Source organism: Lupinus angustifolius, chromosome LG02 (genome assembly GCF_001865875.1).
Source record: "Lupinus angustifolius cultivar Tanjil chromosome LG02, LupAngTanjil_v1.0, whole genome shotgun sequence".
Lineage (NCBI taxonomy): Eukaryota > Viridiplantae > Streptophyta > Magnoliopsida > Fabales > Fabaceae > Lupinus > Lupinus angustifolius.
Window position 1 is genome coordinate 982,087 of NC_032010.1, and position 17,362 is coordinate 999,448.

At 32.2% G+C, this 17,362-nt stretch overlaps 2 protein-coding genes across 3 annotated transcripts; one reads left to right on the top strand and one right to left on the bottom strand.

The window, feature by feature from the left end:
• On the top strand, nucleotides 1,430–6,348 carry LOC109330484 (phosphatidylinositol 3,4,5-trisphosphate 3-phosphatase and protein-tyrosine-phosphatase PTEN1-like). Its single transcript, XM_019564680.1, has 8 exons — nucleotides 1,430–1,590; nucleotides 1,821–2,116; nucleotides 3,006–3,182; nucleotides 3,453–3,566; nucleotides 3,975–4,163; nucleotides 5,369–5,605; nucleotides 5,882–5,983; nucleotides 6,141–6,348. The coding sequence occupies exons 2-8, from the start codon at nucleotides 1,838–1,840 to the stop codon at nucleotides 6,291–6,293; spliced, it is 1,251 nt and encodes a 416-aa protein (XP_019420225.1). The 5' UTR covers nucleotides 1,430–1,590; nucleotides 1,821–1,837; the 3' UTR covers nucleotides 6,294–6,348.
• Nucleotides 8,800–16,801, bottom strand: LOC109330494 (CSC1-like protein HYP1). Of its 2 annotated transcripts, XM_019564691.1 has the most exons (11): nucleotides 16,692–16,801; nucleotides 15,779–16,122; nucleotides 15,151–15,300; nucleotides 14,103–14,166; nucleotides 13,782–13,991; nucleotides 12,591–12,779; nucleotides 11,643–11,941; nucleotides 11,032–11,308; nucleotides 10,311–10,586; nucleotides 9,817–10,050; nucleotides 8,800–9,263 (listed from the first exon to the last, which is right to left on the bottom strand). In XM_019564691.1, the coding sequence occupies exons 2-11, from the start codon at nucleotides 16,057–16,059 to the stop codon at nucleotides 9,102–9,104; spliced, it is 2,142 nt and encodes a 713-aa protein (XP_019420236.1). In that variant the 5' UTR covers nucleotides 16,060–16,122; nucleotides 16,692–16,801; the 3' UTR covers nucleotides 8,800–9,101. The 2 variants fall into 2 exon arrangements, with proteins under 2 accessions (XP_019420236.1, XP_019420245.1); XM_019564700.1 differs by lacking the exon at nucleotides 12,591–12,779.

The window sequence follows — 17,362 nt, forward strand, 5'->3', positions numbered from 1 at the left end:
AGGAAGCGTGACCAACGAACATAGGGCTTGACCGAGAAAACGTGACCGAGATGCATGGGGCTTGACCGAGGATTCGTGACCAAGGCGCATGGAACCTGACCGAGGAAACGTGATTGAGGCGCATGGAACTTGACCGAGGATTCGTGACCAAGGTGCATGGAGCTTGACCGAGTACACGTGACTAAGGCGTAAGAAGAATGACCGAGCTTGGCACATGAACACTAGTCGAGGTTGGCGCACCAAACCTGATCGTGGTGCATGAAGCTTGACCGAGGTTGGCACACCAAATCTAACTGACATTGGTGTATCAGAAAACCTGACCTGATGCAAACAATCTGACCGAAGCTTGCGCACCATGGGCGCACTAGATTCCTAGCCTAGGCGCACCAAGTCTAAAGCTTGGTCTATAAATTTCCCTTGATATTTTTAGGCACAAAATTATTCTAGAATGATCTATTCTATTAAGTAGTTATTAGTTGGTTAAGTTTGTTAGAGGTGTGGTCTTTTATTTTCAAATTTTATTGGCTTACTTGGGCTATAAGTAAGTGCACAAACTTTGTATAAATACCCTTTTAAGGGTTGCTTTTGGATCAAGATTTCAAGAGGTATTTTCATGCAAAGTAATAAGTCTCATTGTAGTGATCTTCTTTGTCACATATTAGTAATTTAACTACCAACAAGGTATTGGTCTAGTGGTGTAAAGTTGTGCTAGATCTCAAAGGGTAAGGGAATATCATTGGTGGTACCAAAATATATTAGTGATTTAACAATATATTTATACAAGAGTCAATTTCACCAATGATAAAGTTTAAGGGGTAATTATGAAAAAAGTAATAAAATACTATTTGCAAAAGAGATAAAATTTAGAAGGATTTTATGCACTTTTCTCAATTCTACATGACCAAAACAATTAAGGTGTTAAAGTATAATTTTCCAAAAATGGAAAGTTGTTAATTGAACATTTCAATTATTTGTAGATATATTGTAAAACATATGTTCATTAATGTTTTTAACTTATTTATGATATATTTCATAATAAAAATTTTATGTTGATGGCTTAATATTTTTAAACTTAGAGACTAAAATTGTTAAATTTATGAATTTTTAAAATTCTTTTTAATTTAGAACGAGTCTACCGGTACAGTAGTATACTAATCCAACGAATGATTTATTGACCTAATACCTTCCCTGACTCTAACAACACTGCATGAAAGTCCATCCAGGGCATCAAAGTTGTCAGACAGTGTAATTTTTTGCCTGCTCAAACCCAACATAACTCACCCTTTCCTATGATGTAGGTTCTATTGTGTCCAAATATGGAAATATTTGATGGAAGTGGAGGTTATAATTCCCTCCAAATATGGCAAACCATTTCTGCCACTCCAATTCCCATTTTTCTCTCTATCTTTTCTTTGCCAACCCATCACCACATTGGTCATGGAGGTCCTCACATTTCTCATTTCATCCTCTCACTGGCTTTCTCTAGGGTCTCCTATTTTCCTTTGGAACCCAAGATGTGGCTAGTTTCTATTCATTCAATCTAACTAACCTATTGCATTTGTATAGTACCTACATGTTTAGCTCAATCAGGTACCACTTTTTATCTCTTTCTGTATATGTCATGCTTTAGAATTGTGGTTGCAGACATTTTCTTATGTTTATCGTAATTGTGTCAAAAAATGTTCATAGGTTGATGAATGAAATGATATAATAAATTTATAATATGTCAAGCTTCTAAACTACATTTTTTGTATTATGGTTATCTTCCGCTTATTGAATTTACCATTCTGATATTACAAAACATCTTATTTTTATGATAGGTACACATATCAACCAAATGGGGTTGAAATTTACAAAGCAGGACCCACCCATAATTAACAATAGCCTAAGTTTACATGATCACATGATAAATTACCTGACCAAGAATTTTATTCGTAACTTGGTATCTAAGCAACGAAGAAGAATGCTCATTGCTGGGTATGATCTTGACATGTCATATATAACAGATCAGGTATTAGCAATGTCATTTCCTTCAGAACGTATGAGAGCAATGTATAGAAATCCTCTTTGGCAAGTTAAATCTGTGTTGGACATGAGACATCAAGATCATTATAAGGTATAGTTTATAGTGTATAGTGTATATTATCATCTTATTCACCTCTAGTTTAGTTCTATATCTACTTGGTCGATTTGATATTAATTTTCTCAGGTTTATATAAAAAAATTCACCTTTAAGATTTATACTTGTAGTTCTTTTGTAAAGAATGTATACAGATTTATAGTTCTTCGATGTGTTACACCAAAACGAGTACGTATCCGACATTTTCTAAAAAACTAGAATACATGTAATTCCATGAATAAGTTGTAGGTACTATGTTGCATGCTTATGGGTATGGGTAAGACCATTTACTTATCAATGATTGAAGGTATTTCTTTAACAGAAAAATATATATACTGACGGTGTACGACTTTTATACACTGTCACTGTATCATCTATTATTCATTTTTAACCATCGTTGACTATTCAAAAAAGTAATTCAAATGAAGGATGGATATGCACTGAATATGTAAAAATAGTTACACAGTCAGCACATAGATATTACACTCTTTCTTTGAATCCTTAAATTTTGTTTGCTTTGCTTTGATATCTGTAATTCTGTACCAATCTATCAAAATGCACTTGCACCCTATTGATTTGAAGAAAACTAGTATCATCTATAGCAGTTTCATGTAAAATACTTGTGTTACTTACAGTTACTTAACCATCTGATGTAATTTATATCTTCATAAAAGTGGATGACAAAGTTAATAGTTGGTTGTGTGTTTGTCAAAATTTCCAGTGAAGAATGAAAATTGTTATCTTGTTTAATTTGTTCTTATGACTATGAAGTAATGTTAACAAATGGAAGTTGTAAAGGATGTTATTTGTACCTATCATTCTACCTTTCCTCACTCACTTCCATGCATATTGTTATAGCTAAAGGATATCACTTTCAAAATTTCAGATCTATAATCTCTGTATAGAAGAAAGTTATGATCCAGCACAATTTTATGGACGTGTGGAAACATATCCATTTGATGACAACCATGTGCCAGCTCTTGAAATGATAAAAGCTTTCTGTGAAAGTGTTGATTTGTGGCTATCAAGTGACCCCAAAAATATTGCTGTTATACATTGCATGGTATGACAAGACAAACTTCCAGTTAGAATCTTCAGCAATTTCATGATAAAACATTTTAGAAATTCATATTTCATGACCCCAATGCCCTAGAACAATCTCTCAAGTGAACCTTTGGTTAAATGCTTCTGTGATTCATCATTTCTTTGCTACAAAGAAAGGAATAACTTAGATGTTGAAAATATGTATATATAATACAGTGTCCCTCTAGTATATTGAAGCTTAAATAGTGACATTTTTTTTTCATTTGTATTGTTTGGTTCCAATTTTCAGGCAGGGAAGGGGAGAACTGGCTTAATGGTTTGTGCATACCTAACATATTGTGGCATGTCAGCAGATGAGGCTCTTCAATTGTATGCAGATAGAAGGACAACAAATAATGAAGGAGTAAGTTACATTAGGTATAGTTCCTACAATTTGAAATTCACATTTTTGTTTACAAACACAAGTTTGGGTAGTAATTACCCATCACATTATTTTTGAGAAATAGTGTGTTAACAACATTTGAGCATATGAAAATTGCATGTTTCTCGAAAATGGATGATAACATGGCACCAAGAAAATGTAAATTACAATTAACTCAAATAAGCCGTTGTAATGTTGCGATTTCGAGAGTCACCACAATGGTATTACTACTACAATATTAATATTACTTTCCGATATAGGGCGTAGTTTGTTGATCACATTTCCTGCAAATTTCAGTACTTATGTAAAACATAACCATGATCATGACTGCAATCACAAATTAGAATATCGGTTGAAATCGACCTTATTTTTGTGGCCATGTGGTGTTAGGTATCAATACCAAGCCAACGTCGTTATGTGGAGTATTGGGAAAGTATGCTTTCTGTCCCAAGGGGTGCTGGAAATGGATCACCAATTGTGAACTTGCCTCAATCATGTACAAGAGAATTAAGGCGAATAAGACTTTATGATACAGTTAACATTAACACTATATTCTTTGTCATCTCAGAACTACAACAGGTAAGTTCTCACCAACATTATTTTCTTTGGGTGTTCTTGTTTTCACAAGTTGAATGTAGATGTCAGCCAAAGAATAAAATTAATATAGCATATCTAAGAATCTTGCATTGGAATGAATTCAGACACATACCATTATGAATGAATGTATTATGGAAATATTTTAGGTTTTTCCTTTTGAATAAAAGAGGGTAAAATTAGAGTTAATCCGATTTCTAAAATATAAAAAGATCATGAAAAATCATAGGCGAAATAATTAAAGATTTAGATATCAATATTTTATTAATAGACATAGTTTATGATAGAGCATTATAACGTCACATATTATGTATTCATTTCTAATCATATATTATTTAGTGCGTTCACTCATTCATGATAACATTTTCATATTTGCTATATGGAGCTTATTCTCTTATTGAAATTTTATCGCCTGTCATTCAGTCTCATATAATATTGCATATCTTATAGTCATGCACTAAAACTTTCCCTTAAACTTGAGTGGTACCTTTTTATCTCAAATGAAATTGAAATACTCTATTGTTTCATCAAACCCACTTGAATCCTATGATTTCCATCTCCGCCAATGTTTTCGTCGTCATTGACCTAAGATATCTAAATCTAGTGACTTGTACTATGGTATAATCCACAAACTTTGCCTGTACAATAAGGTTTGTTTGCCTTTTATTAAACTTACATTATATATTTTGTCTTACTTTGACTTATGTAGAAGTCATATTCTTCTATGTTTCTAACTCCTCATCTAATTCTTCTCTTTAGTCTTCCATTTAATTTCCCTTAAGTCAAGCTTCTTGCACCGAGTTTTGAACATGCTCAATAAACATATCCAATACCCTTGTAAATCCCTTGTAAATAAGTAAGGGCCAACGTTGATTGTTGGTGTAATCCTATGACAATACGAATCTTCTCGCATCTCATATTGTGTTTTTACAATGGTCTTAACCCCATGTTGTGTTTTCAAATCTTGAGCCCAACATGCATATCCTTAATTGATCGACTATAGGCGATTCAAACATCTTTTTTCTCTAGACTTTTTTACAAAACTCGTCTAGGCACCTTTTGCATAATTATGACCTACTATCATAATCATTTATGTATGACACATGTAGCAATTGTGAACATCCTTAAATAATGAATTAGCATCTATATTTCCTTTACATACATCAAGATTTGTTTCTACTTAATTACAGGTTCCTGATCAGGTCTATCATCCTTCAGTGGAAATTTCTAGAAGTTGCTGCAGACAGGTTAAGAAAGGTTATCAGAGAACAAATAGTCCTCGGTATTATATTTCCTATATTGAAGATGATGAAAAAGGAAATCAATCAGAACCAGAAGAACCTCATGTTGTAGTACAAATGGACACTGAGAGTCCTATAATATACAAAAAATCATGCTTGGACCATTATTTTGATAAACCTATTAGGGTAAGTAATTAGTAACCATTATATTTAATATTGCATGTTGTATTTTCCACAAACTGGTCTTCTTTTCTTTACAAATCACATTAATACTTAACAATAAAATGTTTTGCCGTATTGGTCGATACGATTGTAATTGTGAGAGAATGCAGTCGATACAATATTAATTGTGGTCAGGACTATTGGGAAGACTCATAAAACCATAATATTGTAATCGTAATTGTAGTTACAGAGTGCAATTTAGAACATTACTTTTAGTTGACCGGGCCTTTTGTTGGACAGGTGACCGGAGATGTACGTGTCATCTTCTACGAGAAAATGGTCGGAGGTCGTCTTTTCTACTGTTGTTTTAATACAGCTTTTATTAGAAACAGTTTACTTCAGGTAATTTCATCCTTCTTTCAATATGTGATTTAGTGTCATACTGTAATTACGGAATAATACGATTGCGGCAGTTACTATAACCGCAATATTGTGACTCATTGTGTCGGCATTTTGATACATCTAACGTGATTTCCCTTTTACATGTATTGTTTTGTAGCTCACAATAAGGGAAATGGACAAAGTTGGGAAGAAAGGAAAATCAATATGTGGCTCTGCCTTCTGTGTAGAATTATTGTTTGGCCCTGCAAATTCAGGACGTTCATCATCAAGTATATCAATTGGTGACAATTTTTCTGATGATTCATTCTAATAATATTTCCATTGATCTATGCAAAAGATAATATGAAAAGACCATATCCAATTCATATTCATATATCTTTCTCTCGTTTAACCTATATATTATTACATACCAAATTACGAGTATTACGTACGACTTACCAAGTTCGTTATAAAGAAAGTATTGTAATACTAATATAAAAGTTGAAGAACCGCATATAACTGGTTATTGCACACAGAAACTGGTAACACGTATCATGTAACTATGATCTAATTCTTTAAACTACATTCATTATGTAAATTATTTACTGAAAAATGATCTCAGCAATGAGTCACTTGCTGTGTTTTGTAGTAACTTAGTAGTATTAAAACCCAGAAATTGAGAGCATTATAATGTAACTTCTTCAGTTTTCTTATTATTTAATTTGTTCATGTATACAAACTTAACACTCTGGCCCAATCATGTAAAAACACATTAGTACTTTTGATGATGAAGCAACTTTTAGATGATAGGGTGAAACTCTTTTAATAGAGAGAGGCTAAAAAATAAAAGAATAAATTATATCGACATCGATATGCTTAGTTTTAAGTTACTTTGGGAGTTACGAGGAGAAAGGAAAAGAAAGAATCAAGCGGTAAGGAAGGGTGAATGGAGACAAATGAAGTTAAAATATTTTATTTGTTTGAGGGTGTGAAATTTGTTTGACAATAAAGAGTTAACTATAATAATGATAATATAAGAATATTGTTTTATCATTATTTAAAAATCTAATTAAGAATGAGAAATTTGACGTAAATGAAATTATAAAATTCAACCAAAAGATATTTAGGTAATTTGATAGGTTTGTCTCAGGAAAAAATCCCAAATTGGGAAACCATGAAAATAAGCATATAAATAGTTTTAGAGAGTTCCAAAAACCTTTCAAAACATTTCTATCTCTTTCACCAAACTCTGAAACTGTATGTAAGTTTTGTCATTTCCAAAGTATTCTTCTCATCCCCTTACTCTTAAACACATACTTAATGAAATTACATAAATGATCTCTCTTATTTTTGCACCTACACAAGTAATCCCAAATTTATATACATATATTACATTGACTACTCATACAATAAGATGAATGTAATCTTTTAAATAAAAATGAGTGAGGAGTGTAACGAAATTAAACTCTAGGGGGTGATGATGGAATTTACTATTTATTAACTAAACATTAATTATGATAAATTGATTGTTTGTAAATTTGTATATAAAATTTGGTTATAAAATCAATCTTTTTTTTGTATATTTAATCAATATTTTTTTGGAATTATTGATACATTTTATTACAAACCAATTTTTTTTAAATTTACTATGTTTATACTTATCTTGGTATTGTGTATCACTAGTTATCTAGGAAATGTTGATGATATAAGTTTTGACACATGATATATGGTTAAGTATGACATTATCATTTCTTACAACTTCATGAAGAACCTGAAATTAAACTTTTATTAGACCAAACAACTAGTTTTCTTTCCCTTTATTACACCCTTAAACATTTTTAGATACGTATTAATCATACAATATAATAAATATTTGAATAATAAGATAAACTCAAATGTTTAATTGTTTCTTATTGATGACATTTTAATATAAAAATCCATTATTCCAACATTATTTTTATTGCTATCAATTTTTTATATGAAAGGCTAGTTTTTTATTTGATAATGAGTGGTCTACACTATCTAGTGATCTATAATAAGTCTTAAAATAATGATAATAAAATGATGATTTGTGCATTGTTGTTTCTTTTAAATCATTTTTTGATTCTAACCTTATATTATTACCAACAACTAATTTAAGGGTCGAAGATAAAATAAAGTATATTAAGATTAACTTTGATTTTTTAGTTACTTGTGAATAATAATTTATTTTAAAAAATTATACATGCTAATGATAATGGTCATATCGAAGAAGAAATGATATCTCTATTTAATTCCACACAAGATTTTTACATAATATGTTACACTATGGAGTGGAGCCAAAATAATATAAGAGTTAGTATATCTTCATTATTTTTAGTTTTTACAAAGCCAACAATAATTCTAAGTTATTATTGTTTAAATATACAAAAGAGAAGAGTGATTATAGAATCAAATTATATATGCAAATTTATGAATAATCAATTTATCATAGTTAATATATAATTAATTAATGAAGAGCAAATTATACCAACACTCCTTAAAGTTTAACTTAATTACATGCATCATCTTTTTTGTTTAAAACAGTGGACTCATCTTTTTTATATTATTTCACTCAAATTCAGTACATGTTAGTATAATTTACTCAAAACAAAATCAGTCGTTTAACTCTCATATGGTTATAAATCGTGTGAAACCAATCGGATATGTTTGATAGGATTCTTAAATTACGATTCATTTTCACATGGGTATCAATCTGCAGCCATAATTGTGGCTGCAATGACTGCAATTGTCTGAAATGTTAAGGTTTTTGAAGTCTCGGAATTCGTTATTGAAACCGTTATTTAAAAATGTGTTTATGGATATGGGGATATGGTTGAATGCATGTTGGTATATCACTAACCATGCCTTTAGGAAAAAATAAATTCTTTATGTAACTATTGATAGTGCAGTAGCCATATGGCTGGAATACTATCATGTAAATGTAATCTAAACAAATCACAGCAACAAAGCCATGCCTATGAAAACTGAAAGAAAGTTACAAAATTGGTGTTATATTGCCTTTTAAAAGCATCAAAAACCATCTTCTGAGCTCAATGTAGTAAATTTCGGATTCTGAAATATCGTTCCAAATCGAAGACATTCGATGCGAAATATGAACTTAAACTTCTGAAGTATGAAGTAGAGGAGAATTATGACTACCAAACCTTCCAGAATATTTGATTGGCATCAGAGCTGGATCATTATATACACTGGCCAACTTATCATAAAATTCAGACATGCTAGGATCATTTTGCTCTTCTCTGTCCTTCTTGATCAAACACTGCATGAGACATAATTTTGTTAGGAGTTCGGAATGCGTAAAGTTGCATAATTTGAAGAAGGAAATGTGAAAAGTATATTATCGGCATGTGTTTCTCTCAGTATACTGTAAGTTACTGAGAAAGTGTAAGGCATGCAGGCGAAGTCGATTAATCGAGAAAATGACACCATAAGACAAACTACAGCAAGAAGTAAGGTGACTTCCAGCAGCCAAAACCAAGTCACTCCTAATATACAAAAGTTCTATGAACATACCCTTATTTCTTGTCATCTCTTATGAGGATGCTTCTCATTGAAAATTTAAACAAATTCTACGGCGCTCTAGTTTACACCTTCCTCGTACAATCCCCTAATACGCAATAAAGCAGATATCGAATGTTTTTTATTGAATATCGGAAGGATTTGTATGAGGAAGCAGTAGGAGGGTGTAACATTTTGCTACAGATAATAATTGCAGCTTCACAACTAACTAAGCCAAGATGATGAAAAATATAAAGGCATGAATAAACAAGAAAAGACTCAGATGAATTAGCGTTAATTCGCAACCAACGTACTTCAACAGGATAACCCTTGAATATAGGAAAGAACCGTTTCTGGCAGTACTCGTTAAATAGAAGTGTGAGAATGGGAAGAGGAAGAGTTGACGCAGATGCTAGAGGAAGCTTCTTCAGCCCAAATATTCCAATTACTATAATGTGCATCAGTAACAATGAAAAAATTGTGTAGTTGTGCACTGTTGGCCAAAACTCTCCTCCAGTCTGAAACTTCGGCACATAAACATTTAAGAGCTGTCACCAAAGATATGCAAGATTATCATTAGAATTCTCCTTGTACAAAGAGAAATAAATATTATCAACATTTTGTGCAAGAAATTGCACACATTCTTCCATGTTTCATCTCTTGGCGAGACTTATCATCCGAAAGTGAGAATTTTTTCATAAACAGGCAATCTGCTTGCCATGTTATATCATAGAAGTCCAGATGCATATTATATAAGAAAGAAATATATATCGAAAAGAATATATATGTGTGTTGCGCGCGAGCGCACCTGGTTGCGGTAGATGATGTATCCCAAACAAAAGTAGACCAAGAGAAATGGCAGTATCAAAGGAGACAGAATGAAGTATGTTATGCCAAGAAGACCAAAGAAAAGAATCCTGGGAATTTCACTGTGGTAAGGAATTGATGGTGCCTCAAAATCATCATCGGTATGTCCATAAAAAATTTGATTTATATAATTGTAAAATAGTGGAATCATTTGAAAGAGTTCGATTGCTATATTAGTCCATCCGGATGTCACAACATACGCTATGAAGAATGATGCCTGCACCAAATATGAAGCATAAAAAAGTAAATTTCATATCCACCAATGGGTTAATATTTTACTGCACTTCAGAGTAAATCAAGGATGAATACGTTCTTGCTCACTTTACATAGAAGCACACTATAGAAGAACTTTTCCCGAAATAAAATATGTTTCCTACAAGTAATGCAAAAGCACAAACTGTTTTATGGACAACAGAAAGATAGCAGAGAGACTAAGGCTCAAAATTGCAAGGAAGCTATCCAATCTCTCAATAAATCAGAAATATAAACCTACTTGAAGCAACCATGCATACAACGCCAAAAAAATACATAATTTTGTTCTTATTGCATATTGTGCAAGGGAGAACAAGACACCCTTGAATATGCAAATCACTTGGAACTTATTTTCATTTACAAAAATATTGCAGAAATTTGTGATACTTACAGAAGTAGTTTATTCTCACCTGTGCTGGTACAGCCTCGGCTAGTACTCTAGGAAACTCTTTCGGTTCAAGAAAGACAGTCAATCGATAGAGAGCTGACCCTGATAGTACATTTGCAAAGAAAATGTTCCATATTGTAAACCATAATACTTTAGTACAGGCACTCTTTTGTATCTGACTCCATGAGATGTATCCTTGTAAGGATGAAATCATAATCATAACAGGTGGCACGAAGGACAGAAACATGTGAAGAATCTGAATGGGAAGATATCCCGTTATAACTTGGCTAACAACTGTCCTGTAACCAAATTTTCGGACAGTCTTCAGTTAATTGCATATTCATGGAAAGGGTGTCGCCGTGTTGGTGACTGATACAACAACAAACTAGACTCTCAACTTGAAATCACAAACAAGTCAACTTATTAACCAAAGAAATCCAAATTTCAGAGTATTTTGGTATGAAATATGGTTTATTTCACAAAATCAAATGACTCAAAAGACAAAAACATGATTTTCCATGAAGTATAAATGGAAATGTAATGCAAATGTACATATAATTATATATTTATCGGAACCTCCAGCATGCACAAGTAGAGCAAGATAAAATTCAGCCGGTAATATTTCTAACTTACAGTCTCAATATGCCCCTTAGAGAAGGGAACATGGTTTCCAACTGATCAAGATGGGTAAGGCCTTGTACTAGAGCAACTGGGATTAAAAATAGAAGTGTAAGAGCGTTGGAGGCAACGAAAGCCACCATCTTGCTGATCCATCTTCTAATGAATGTGACAGAAAAGAAAGGCCAATAGACATCGTGAGGCTCAGGAGCTCGCTCAGTAATCCAATCTGTGGGATTGACACCTTCTTGAATGTTTAAAGCTATTGCAGCACCAAATCGTGACTTAAACGAGACAAAGGCGGCTGGAACTTCCTTTCAAATTGAAAGCAGTTATGAAACAAGTGGATGTATTAGATATTCTATTTAACCATAAAAATATATCTAGTCTAAGATATACTTTTCAAAATCCAAACCTAGTAGTCAACAGATAATTTAATGGACTAAAGGATTATTCAAAATCAAAACCAAGTGAAACCTGATTTCACTAACTAATCTGAACATGTTCATCATTGGTTTAAGTTTGATGTTGAGTGATAAAACAGGTAGATTATCTTCATTAGTAATAAAATCAGTTCGGTGTATGATTGGCAGTTCGGAAAATTCATAACTCAAACCAAATGCTTGTTGAAGTTTTTTTCCCATAGTGGTTCTATTCTTAGGTTCGTGACAAAGAAGAAGTGTTTAGAACCATTTTGTTTGGTTCTATTCTTAGGTGAGGTGCTTTTACTTAAAGCTATAAAAAGTGATTCTAAAAAAGTGATTTTGGTTTTATAGATTTGTTTAAATCAGAAACTGTTTCACAAACCAAATGCTACTAAATGTAGAACCACTTGCTACGGAGAGATATCGGCCGAGGGTTTCCCCTTGGAGAGTGATCGCCTTTGAGGGTTTCCCCTAGAGTTAACATGATTAATCATTGCTCTAATGTTGAAGATTATTAATGCAAATACATGATAGTTACCTTTCCTACCATAGAAAACTGTTCTATTCTCACATTATCTGCTATGTCTCCCAATCTCTTTTCATATTGATCTACAATATCAACTTTATGCCCGAAAAGTCCCAGACATCCGTCACGCCTATGCCTTTGAGGAGCGGCATCTTTATGTTTTAGTTGGGTAAGCCTTCTATAAAGTCTCTCTGCATCAGTCTTCAAGTAATAAACTTTTTAATAGTAAAAAATACAATGATGGTGATTTCAAAAGATAGAATTGAACTTAGGTGCAACTATATATTTTTAAGAAGCTTAAAGGTTCAATAGGAGACTAATTCAAACCTAAACCGACCACCATCCGTCTGCCTTCAAAAAGAGAAATTTCTTATAGCCAAAAACCAATAACAACCGATCCTTAATCTCACTAGGTTGGGTTATAGCCGAAAGCCAAAAAAGGATAAAATTAAAATAAAAGTTACAAATAAACTACTTATGGAACTAAAAAGCTTTATATTGTATTTGAGGAAAAAGGATTTAAAATCTAAAAAACCCTATGAGACATAACTGATTTGGATTGTTTGCAATGGAAATGTATCTATAAACAAGGGTACAAGGGTCATATCAAACAATAACTGGCATGGAACTATTCAACCTTAAGCTTGAGTTGTTAACTGATGACCAAAGAATGGTTTTTACTCTCAAGGACTTAGGGCCTGTTTGATTATGTTCTTTTCTTCACTAAAAAAGTGGTTTTTTAAACTTCTGACATTTTCATGTTTGTAAATTTGGGCTTTTGCTAAAAGAAACAGAAGCTGAAAATGCTGAAATTCAGCTCTTATGAGAAGCTATATTTTTCAGCTTCTAAAAAAGATTCTAACAGAAGAGGAGAGAGAACATTAAAAAGAAAATTACCTTTTATAATTGTAGCCAAACACAACATAGCTTCTAAAAGCTATACAGCCAAAATCACTTTTTTAGAAATACTTTCTTGAAAGCTTAAAAAAAAACAGGTACTTGGTTCTGAATGATCAGTTAGTAAAAGTGCCATACATGAGGCAGCTATGCAAAGTATTAAGGATTACTTTAAGATATAAGTGGCATGCATAATTAAGCATTCAAGATTAAAACTTGAGACACTGCATTAGAGCAATGTACAATGCAAAATCAAGAAAATGTCGAGAGAAGATTGAAACAATAGGAACTCCGGAAAATGCTTACAACTAGAATTTGAAGTTTGCTGCTTCGACGAACGACGGAATGTGAAAGATAAGTAGAAGGGTGATACTCTTGAAAAAAACTCTCAACAGCTTCATTACAAGTTCTTCCAGGTGGAACCGGAATACCACGAATTAATATAGTAAACTGATGAGGCTCGGGCTTGGATGAATAGAAGCAAGCAATTCTTCTTGATGAAATATACTCATACTCCTGCATATGGTATTAACATCAAGCATGAAATTCAATCACAGTACTTATAATTTAAAAGAAATTGCAAAATCGGGCAACATGTACTGAGTAAACTTGAACAGTAGTACTTACATAATAAAGAAGAATGCAGACAACTCCGGTGAAAACATATGCAGCACAAAAATGGATCCATAACCTTGAGAAAGGCCAAATCTAATGATCAGAGTTCCCACGTTATAACTTAGATTTTTAAAAATATAATTAAGCAGAGAAACAACTTTCAATTAAACAGAGAAGCAACTTTCAAGAAAACTCATAAATAAATATTTCATTTAAACAAGTTGTATAATTACAACAGCAAACCTGCCTATGTGTACTTGATGCTATATATAGCCGATCCTAAACTCGGATAAACAGTGAAGTTTGTGTTAGGTAGTTGACAGCAACATAAAACTTAGTCGAATCTCTATGATATGAATTACAACAACAAGCAAATCCAAACTTTTGTTGTGAAGTGATGGGAAAGACAAGAACCCAAGGAAGTGTAACCAAGTTTTTTAGAGATAGAAGTAACAGCATAGTCCTAAACTCTTTCAATAATTTCTTTACAAAACTGAGGCAAAAACAAGAATTTAAAAAATGCAAAACAAAATGATCAAAGGCACAAATAAGAAGAAAAATTTGGAGAGAAGGGCAGTGTATCAATATTGAAAATGTTTTGCTGTGGCTCATTGCTTGAACTCCAACTATCAAATAGGTTTTTCGCCAAAATTTCGAATAGTATAAGCGTCAAAGATGAAGCTCTCCATAGTCCATATCTTAAAATCTCCCATAAAGTTGACAGACCATACACAAAAACTAAGATGACTCTATAAAAATACGTGATCCATTGTACGAGACTCCGAACTAATAGGTATATGTACGCATTCTTACCCTTGCAAGCGAAGATGACTCTATATAGTAGTTAAAAGTGTCGATATCTTTAATTCATCACCATTACCATAAAAACATGACCAAGACTTTGATGTAGGCTTCACATATTAAATGCATATTCATAAATTGAATAAAATGAGACTTGAAATTTGCTGCCAAAATAGAACCTATAAATTAATAATTCATATATGTATCATCATGAATAAATTACCACGAGTTTAAGATCATTTGGATCAATAATATTCACCTGTTTGAGCCATTGTTAACATTAGAAATACTGAAGGAATCCAAGGACTTTTTCTGAAATTCAGAATCATCACGGAGCTGAGTCCCCATATAATTAATTGGAAGAAGAAAGAGTATCCCAACAATTCCACCAAAAGTAAATACTTTTAAACTGCACAATATCACAAAGAAGAGGAAAAAATATTCAGCTAACCAAATAAGTAAGACGTTAAGAGTTGTTTGCGAGTTAGATTTTAGAAGGAAATGAAGGGAACGACAAAGCTTTAGAGTCATCTCACAAGTGTATTTCATGGCTCACAAGCTTTTCTCTTCTCTTTATTCCCTTTAAAAACCAACTCGCAAACAGACCGTAAAGCAATTTAGAACTACGTACCATGTATCGCGTACCACATATCGAGTTTTTCATAATGAAAATCTAGTAATAATAATGTAAAAACTGACGAACCCAATAAAACCGAGCATTGCATACCGGTACCACACAGTCACACACTATGTAACTATGGAAGCAACATTTATCAAAATGAATAAAAGCTGTTCTCTTACTTAATGGAATAGATTTGAGTCTTATAAGAAACAAGAAATGACATGCACTTGTTTAATCTTAGAATCAAATGAATAATTTAAATCACCTAAAGACAAATATGCGCATGAAGACAAAAGCATCTAGGCCTGCAATTGATAAAAATTCATCATCAGAAGGCTCCCATGCTCTTCTCACCCAACCAGCATAAGGTAACAACCGATCCAAATTAAATCGACCATCGTCTTGAAGTTTTCCTTCGACGACTAACCGTGGCGCGTACACAGAAATATTACCAGCCTGCTTTCTCAATATAGAGTACAGTGTGAAAAATATAAAGCATAGACCAAGATTGATTCCAACAGAAGTTAGAAGAGCAGAAAGAATCATTATTTAGATATATTTCAACACAAGCAGATCAACTCTGTACTCCAGATATCTCAACTTTAATCCCTGAAATCAAATACAATGAAGCTCTTAAAAGTTGAATTTGAGTAATCAATTACATTCAATACATTATCGGATACATAATTCATAAAGGGCGGCCAGTACACGAGACTGCCACTTATTGGGATCCGGTGAGAGTAGATGTACGCAGCCTTACTCGCAAGTAGAAAGACTATTTCCGGGATTTGAACTGTGACCTCATGGTCACTAAGCAACAACAAGGTAATTATGATTCTTGTAATTAATCAACAAAACTTCTCTTTTTCACCATATAATTGATCTGTGTAAGTTAACACAAGAATGCATTTCCATATTTGAATAGATTTACTCAGATATATTGGCATATCATGAAATTAATCCACATCAAAAGATTGTATTAGAAGAAAAAAATGCAATATCCTAAAGAAACTTCTGAATTATAACCATGTATTTTGTCATGCAAGGATACATTATATTTTGTCACAAACCATAACAAGACATATACATCAATTTCCTGAATTGCTAGATTGATAATAAAACAAAGATCATAGATTAATAGAAAAAATTATAGTAATTGAAGAATTTATAGAGAGAACCTGATTATGAAGCAAAAGAAAAAAGCTTCATTATTAAGTACTTTCAGTTGAAGGCAGATTAAATTAAAATTGCAGGAAAAAATTGATTGTCATTTTTACAAAACCCATATGTTAAAAAAAACACTTTTTTCAGTCACACCTTATTTGGTGGCGATCAACACGCCCACGTGTTTATTATGCCTGCTTTGTTTCTCACTAAGCTTATTTCCTATGTTTTATGTAAGAGCACATATATTATTTCATATTGGTTAAAAAAATATATTTAAAATAAAAAATTAATAATTAATTATTTTTCGGATCAATTACGATTGATGACACATGTAATGATGCAACTTGTAGAACGGCAAATATATATTCGTGCTATTATTACTTAAGCCTTTTAAATTTACTAGGAATTATATTTTTTTTGTTTCTTCTTTTCTAATCATTATAATTATAAATTATCATAAGCATAAAAAAAATATTCAAAAATTATATAGTGTATTACTGCATTATATATTATTATTCACTTTTAAATAAAAGTAATAAACATAAACCATAAATGATGTATTTACTATAAAAAAATACTTTATACCATGTAAAGTTAATGAACAGTTAATTGATTCAACCTTGAACTCATCAACTCATATATATCCACAAATGGAGCAACAATCACCTCCTTATTTGTAAGA

What these genes read in the sequence shown, in the direction of transcription:
- LOC109330484 (XM_019564680.1), top strand. Translation starts at nt 1,838, where the DNA reads ATGGGGTTGAAATTTACAAAGCAGGACCCACCCATAATTAACAATAGC. An exon ending in GACATCAAGATCATTATAAG is followed by an intron (nt 2,117 to 3,005) that starts GTATAGTTTATA and finishes TCAAAATTTCAG; the next exon opens with ATCTATAATCTCTGTATAGA. An exon ending in TTAGAAACAGTTTACTTCAG is followed by an intron (nt 5,984 to 6,140) that starts GTAATTTCATCC and finishes ATTGTTTTGTAG; the next exon opens with CTCACAATAAGGGAAATGGA.
- LOC109330494 (XM_019564691.1), bottom strand. Translation starts at nt 16,059, where the DNA reads ATGATTCTTTCTGCTCTTCTAACTTCTGTTGGAATCAATCTTGGTCTA. An exon ending in TCTGCATTCTTCTTTATTAT is followed by an intron (nt 13,992 to 14,102) that starts GTAAGTACTACT and finishes TACCATATGCAG; the next exon opens with GAGTATGAGTATATTTCATC. An exon ending in TCAAGGGTTATCCTGTTGAA is followed by an intron (nt 9,264 to 9,816) that starts GTACGTTGGTTG and finishes TGTCTCATGCAG; the next exon opens with TGTTTGATCAAGAAGGACAG.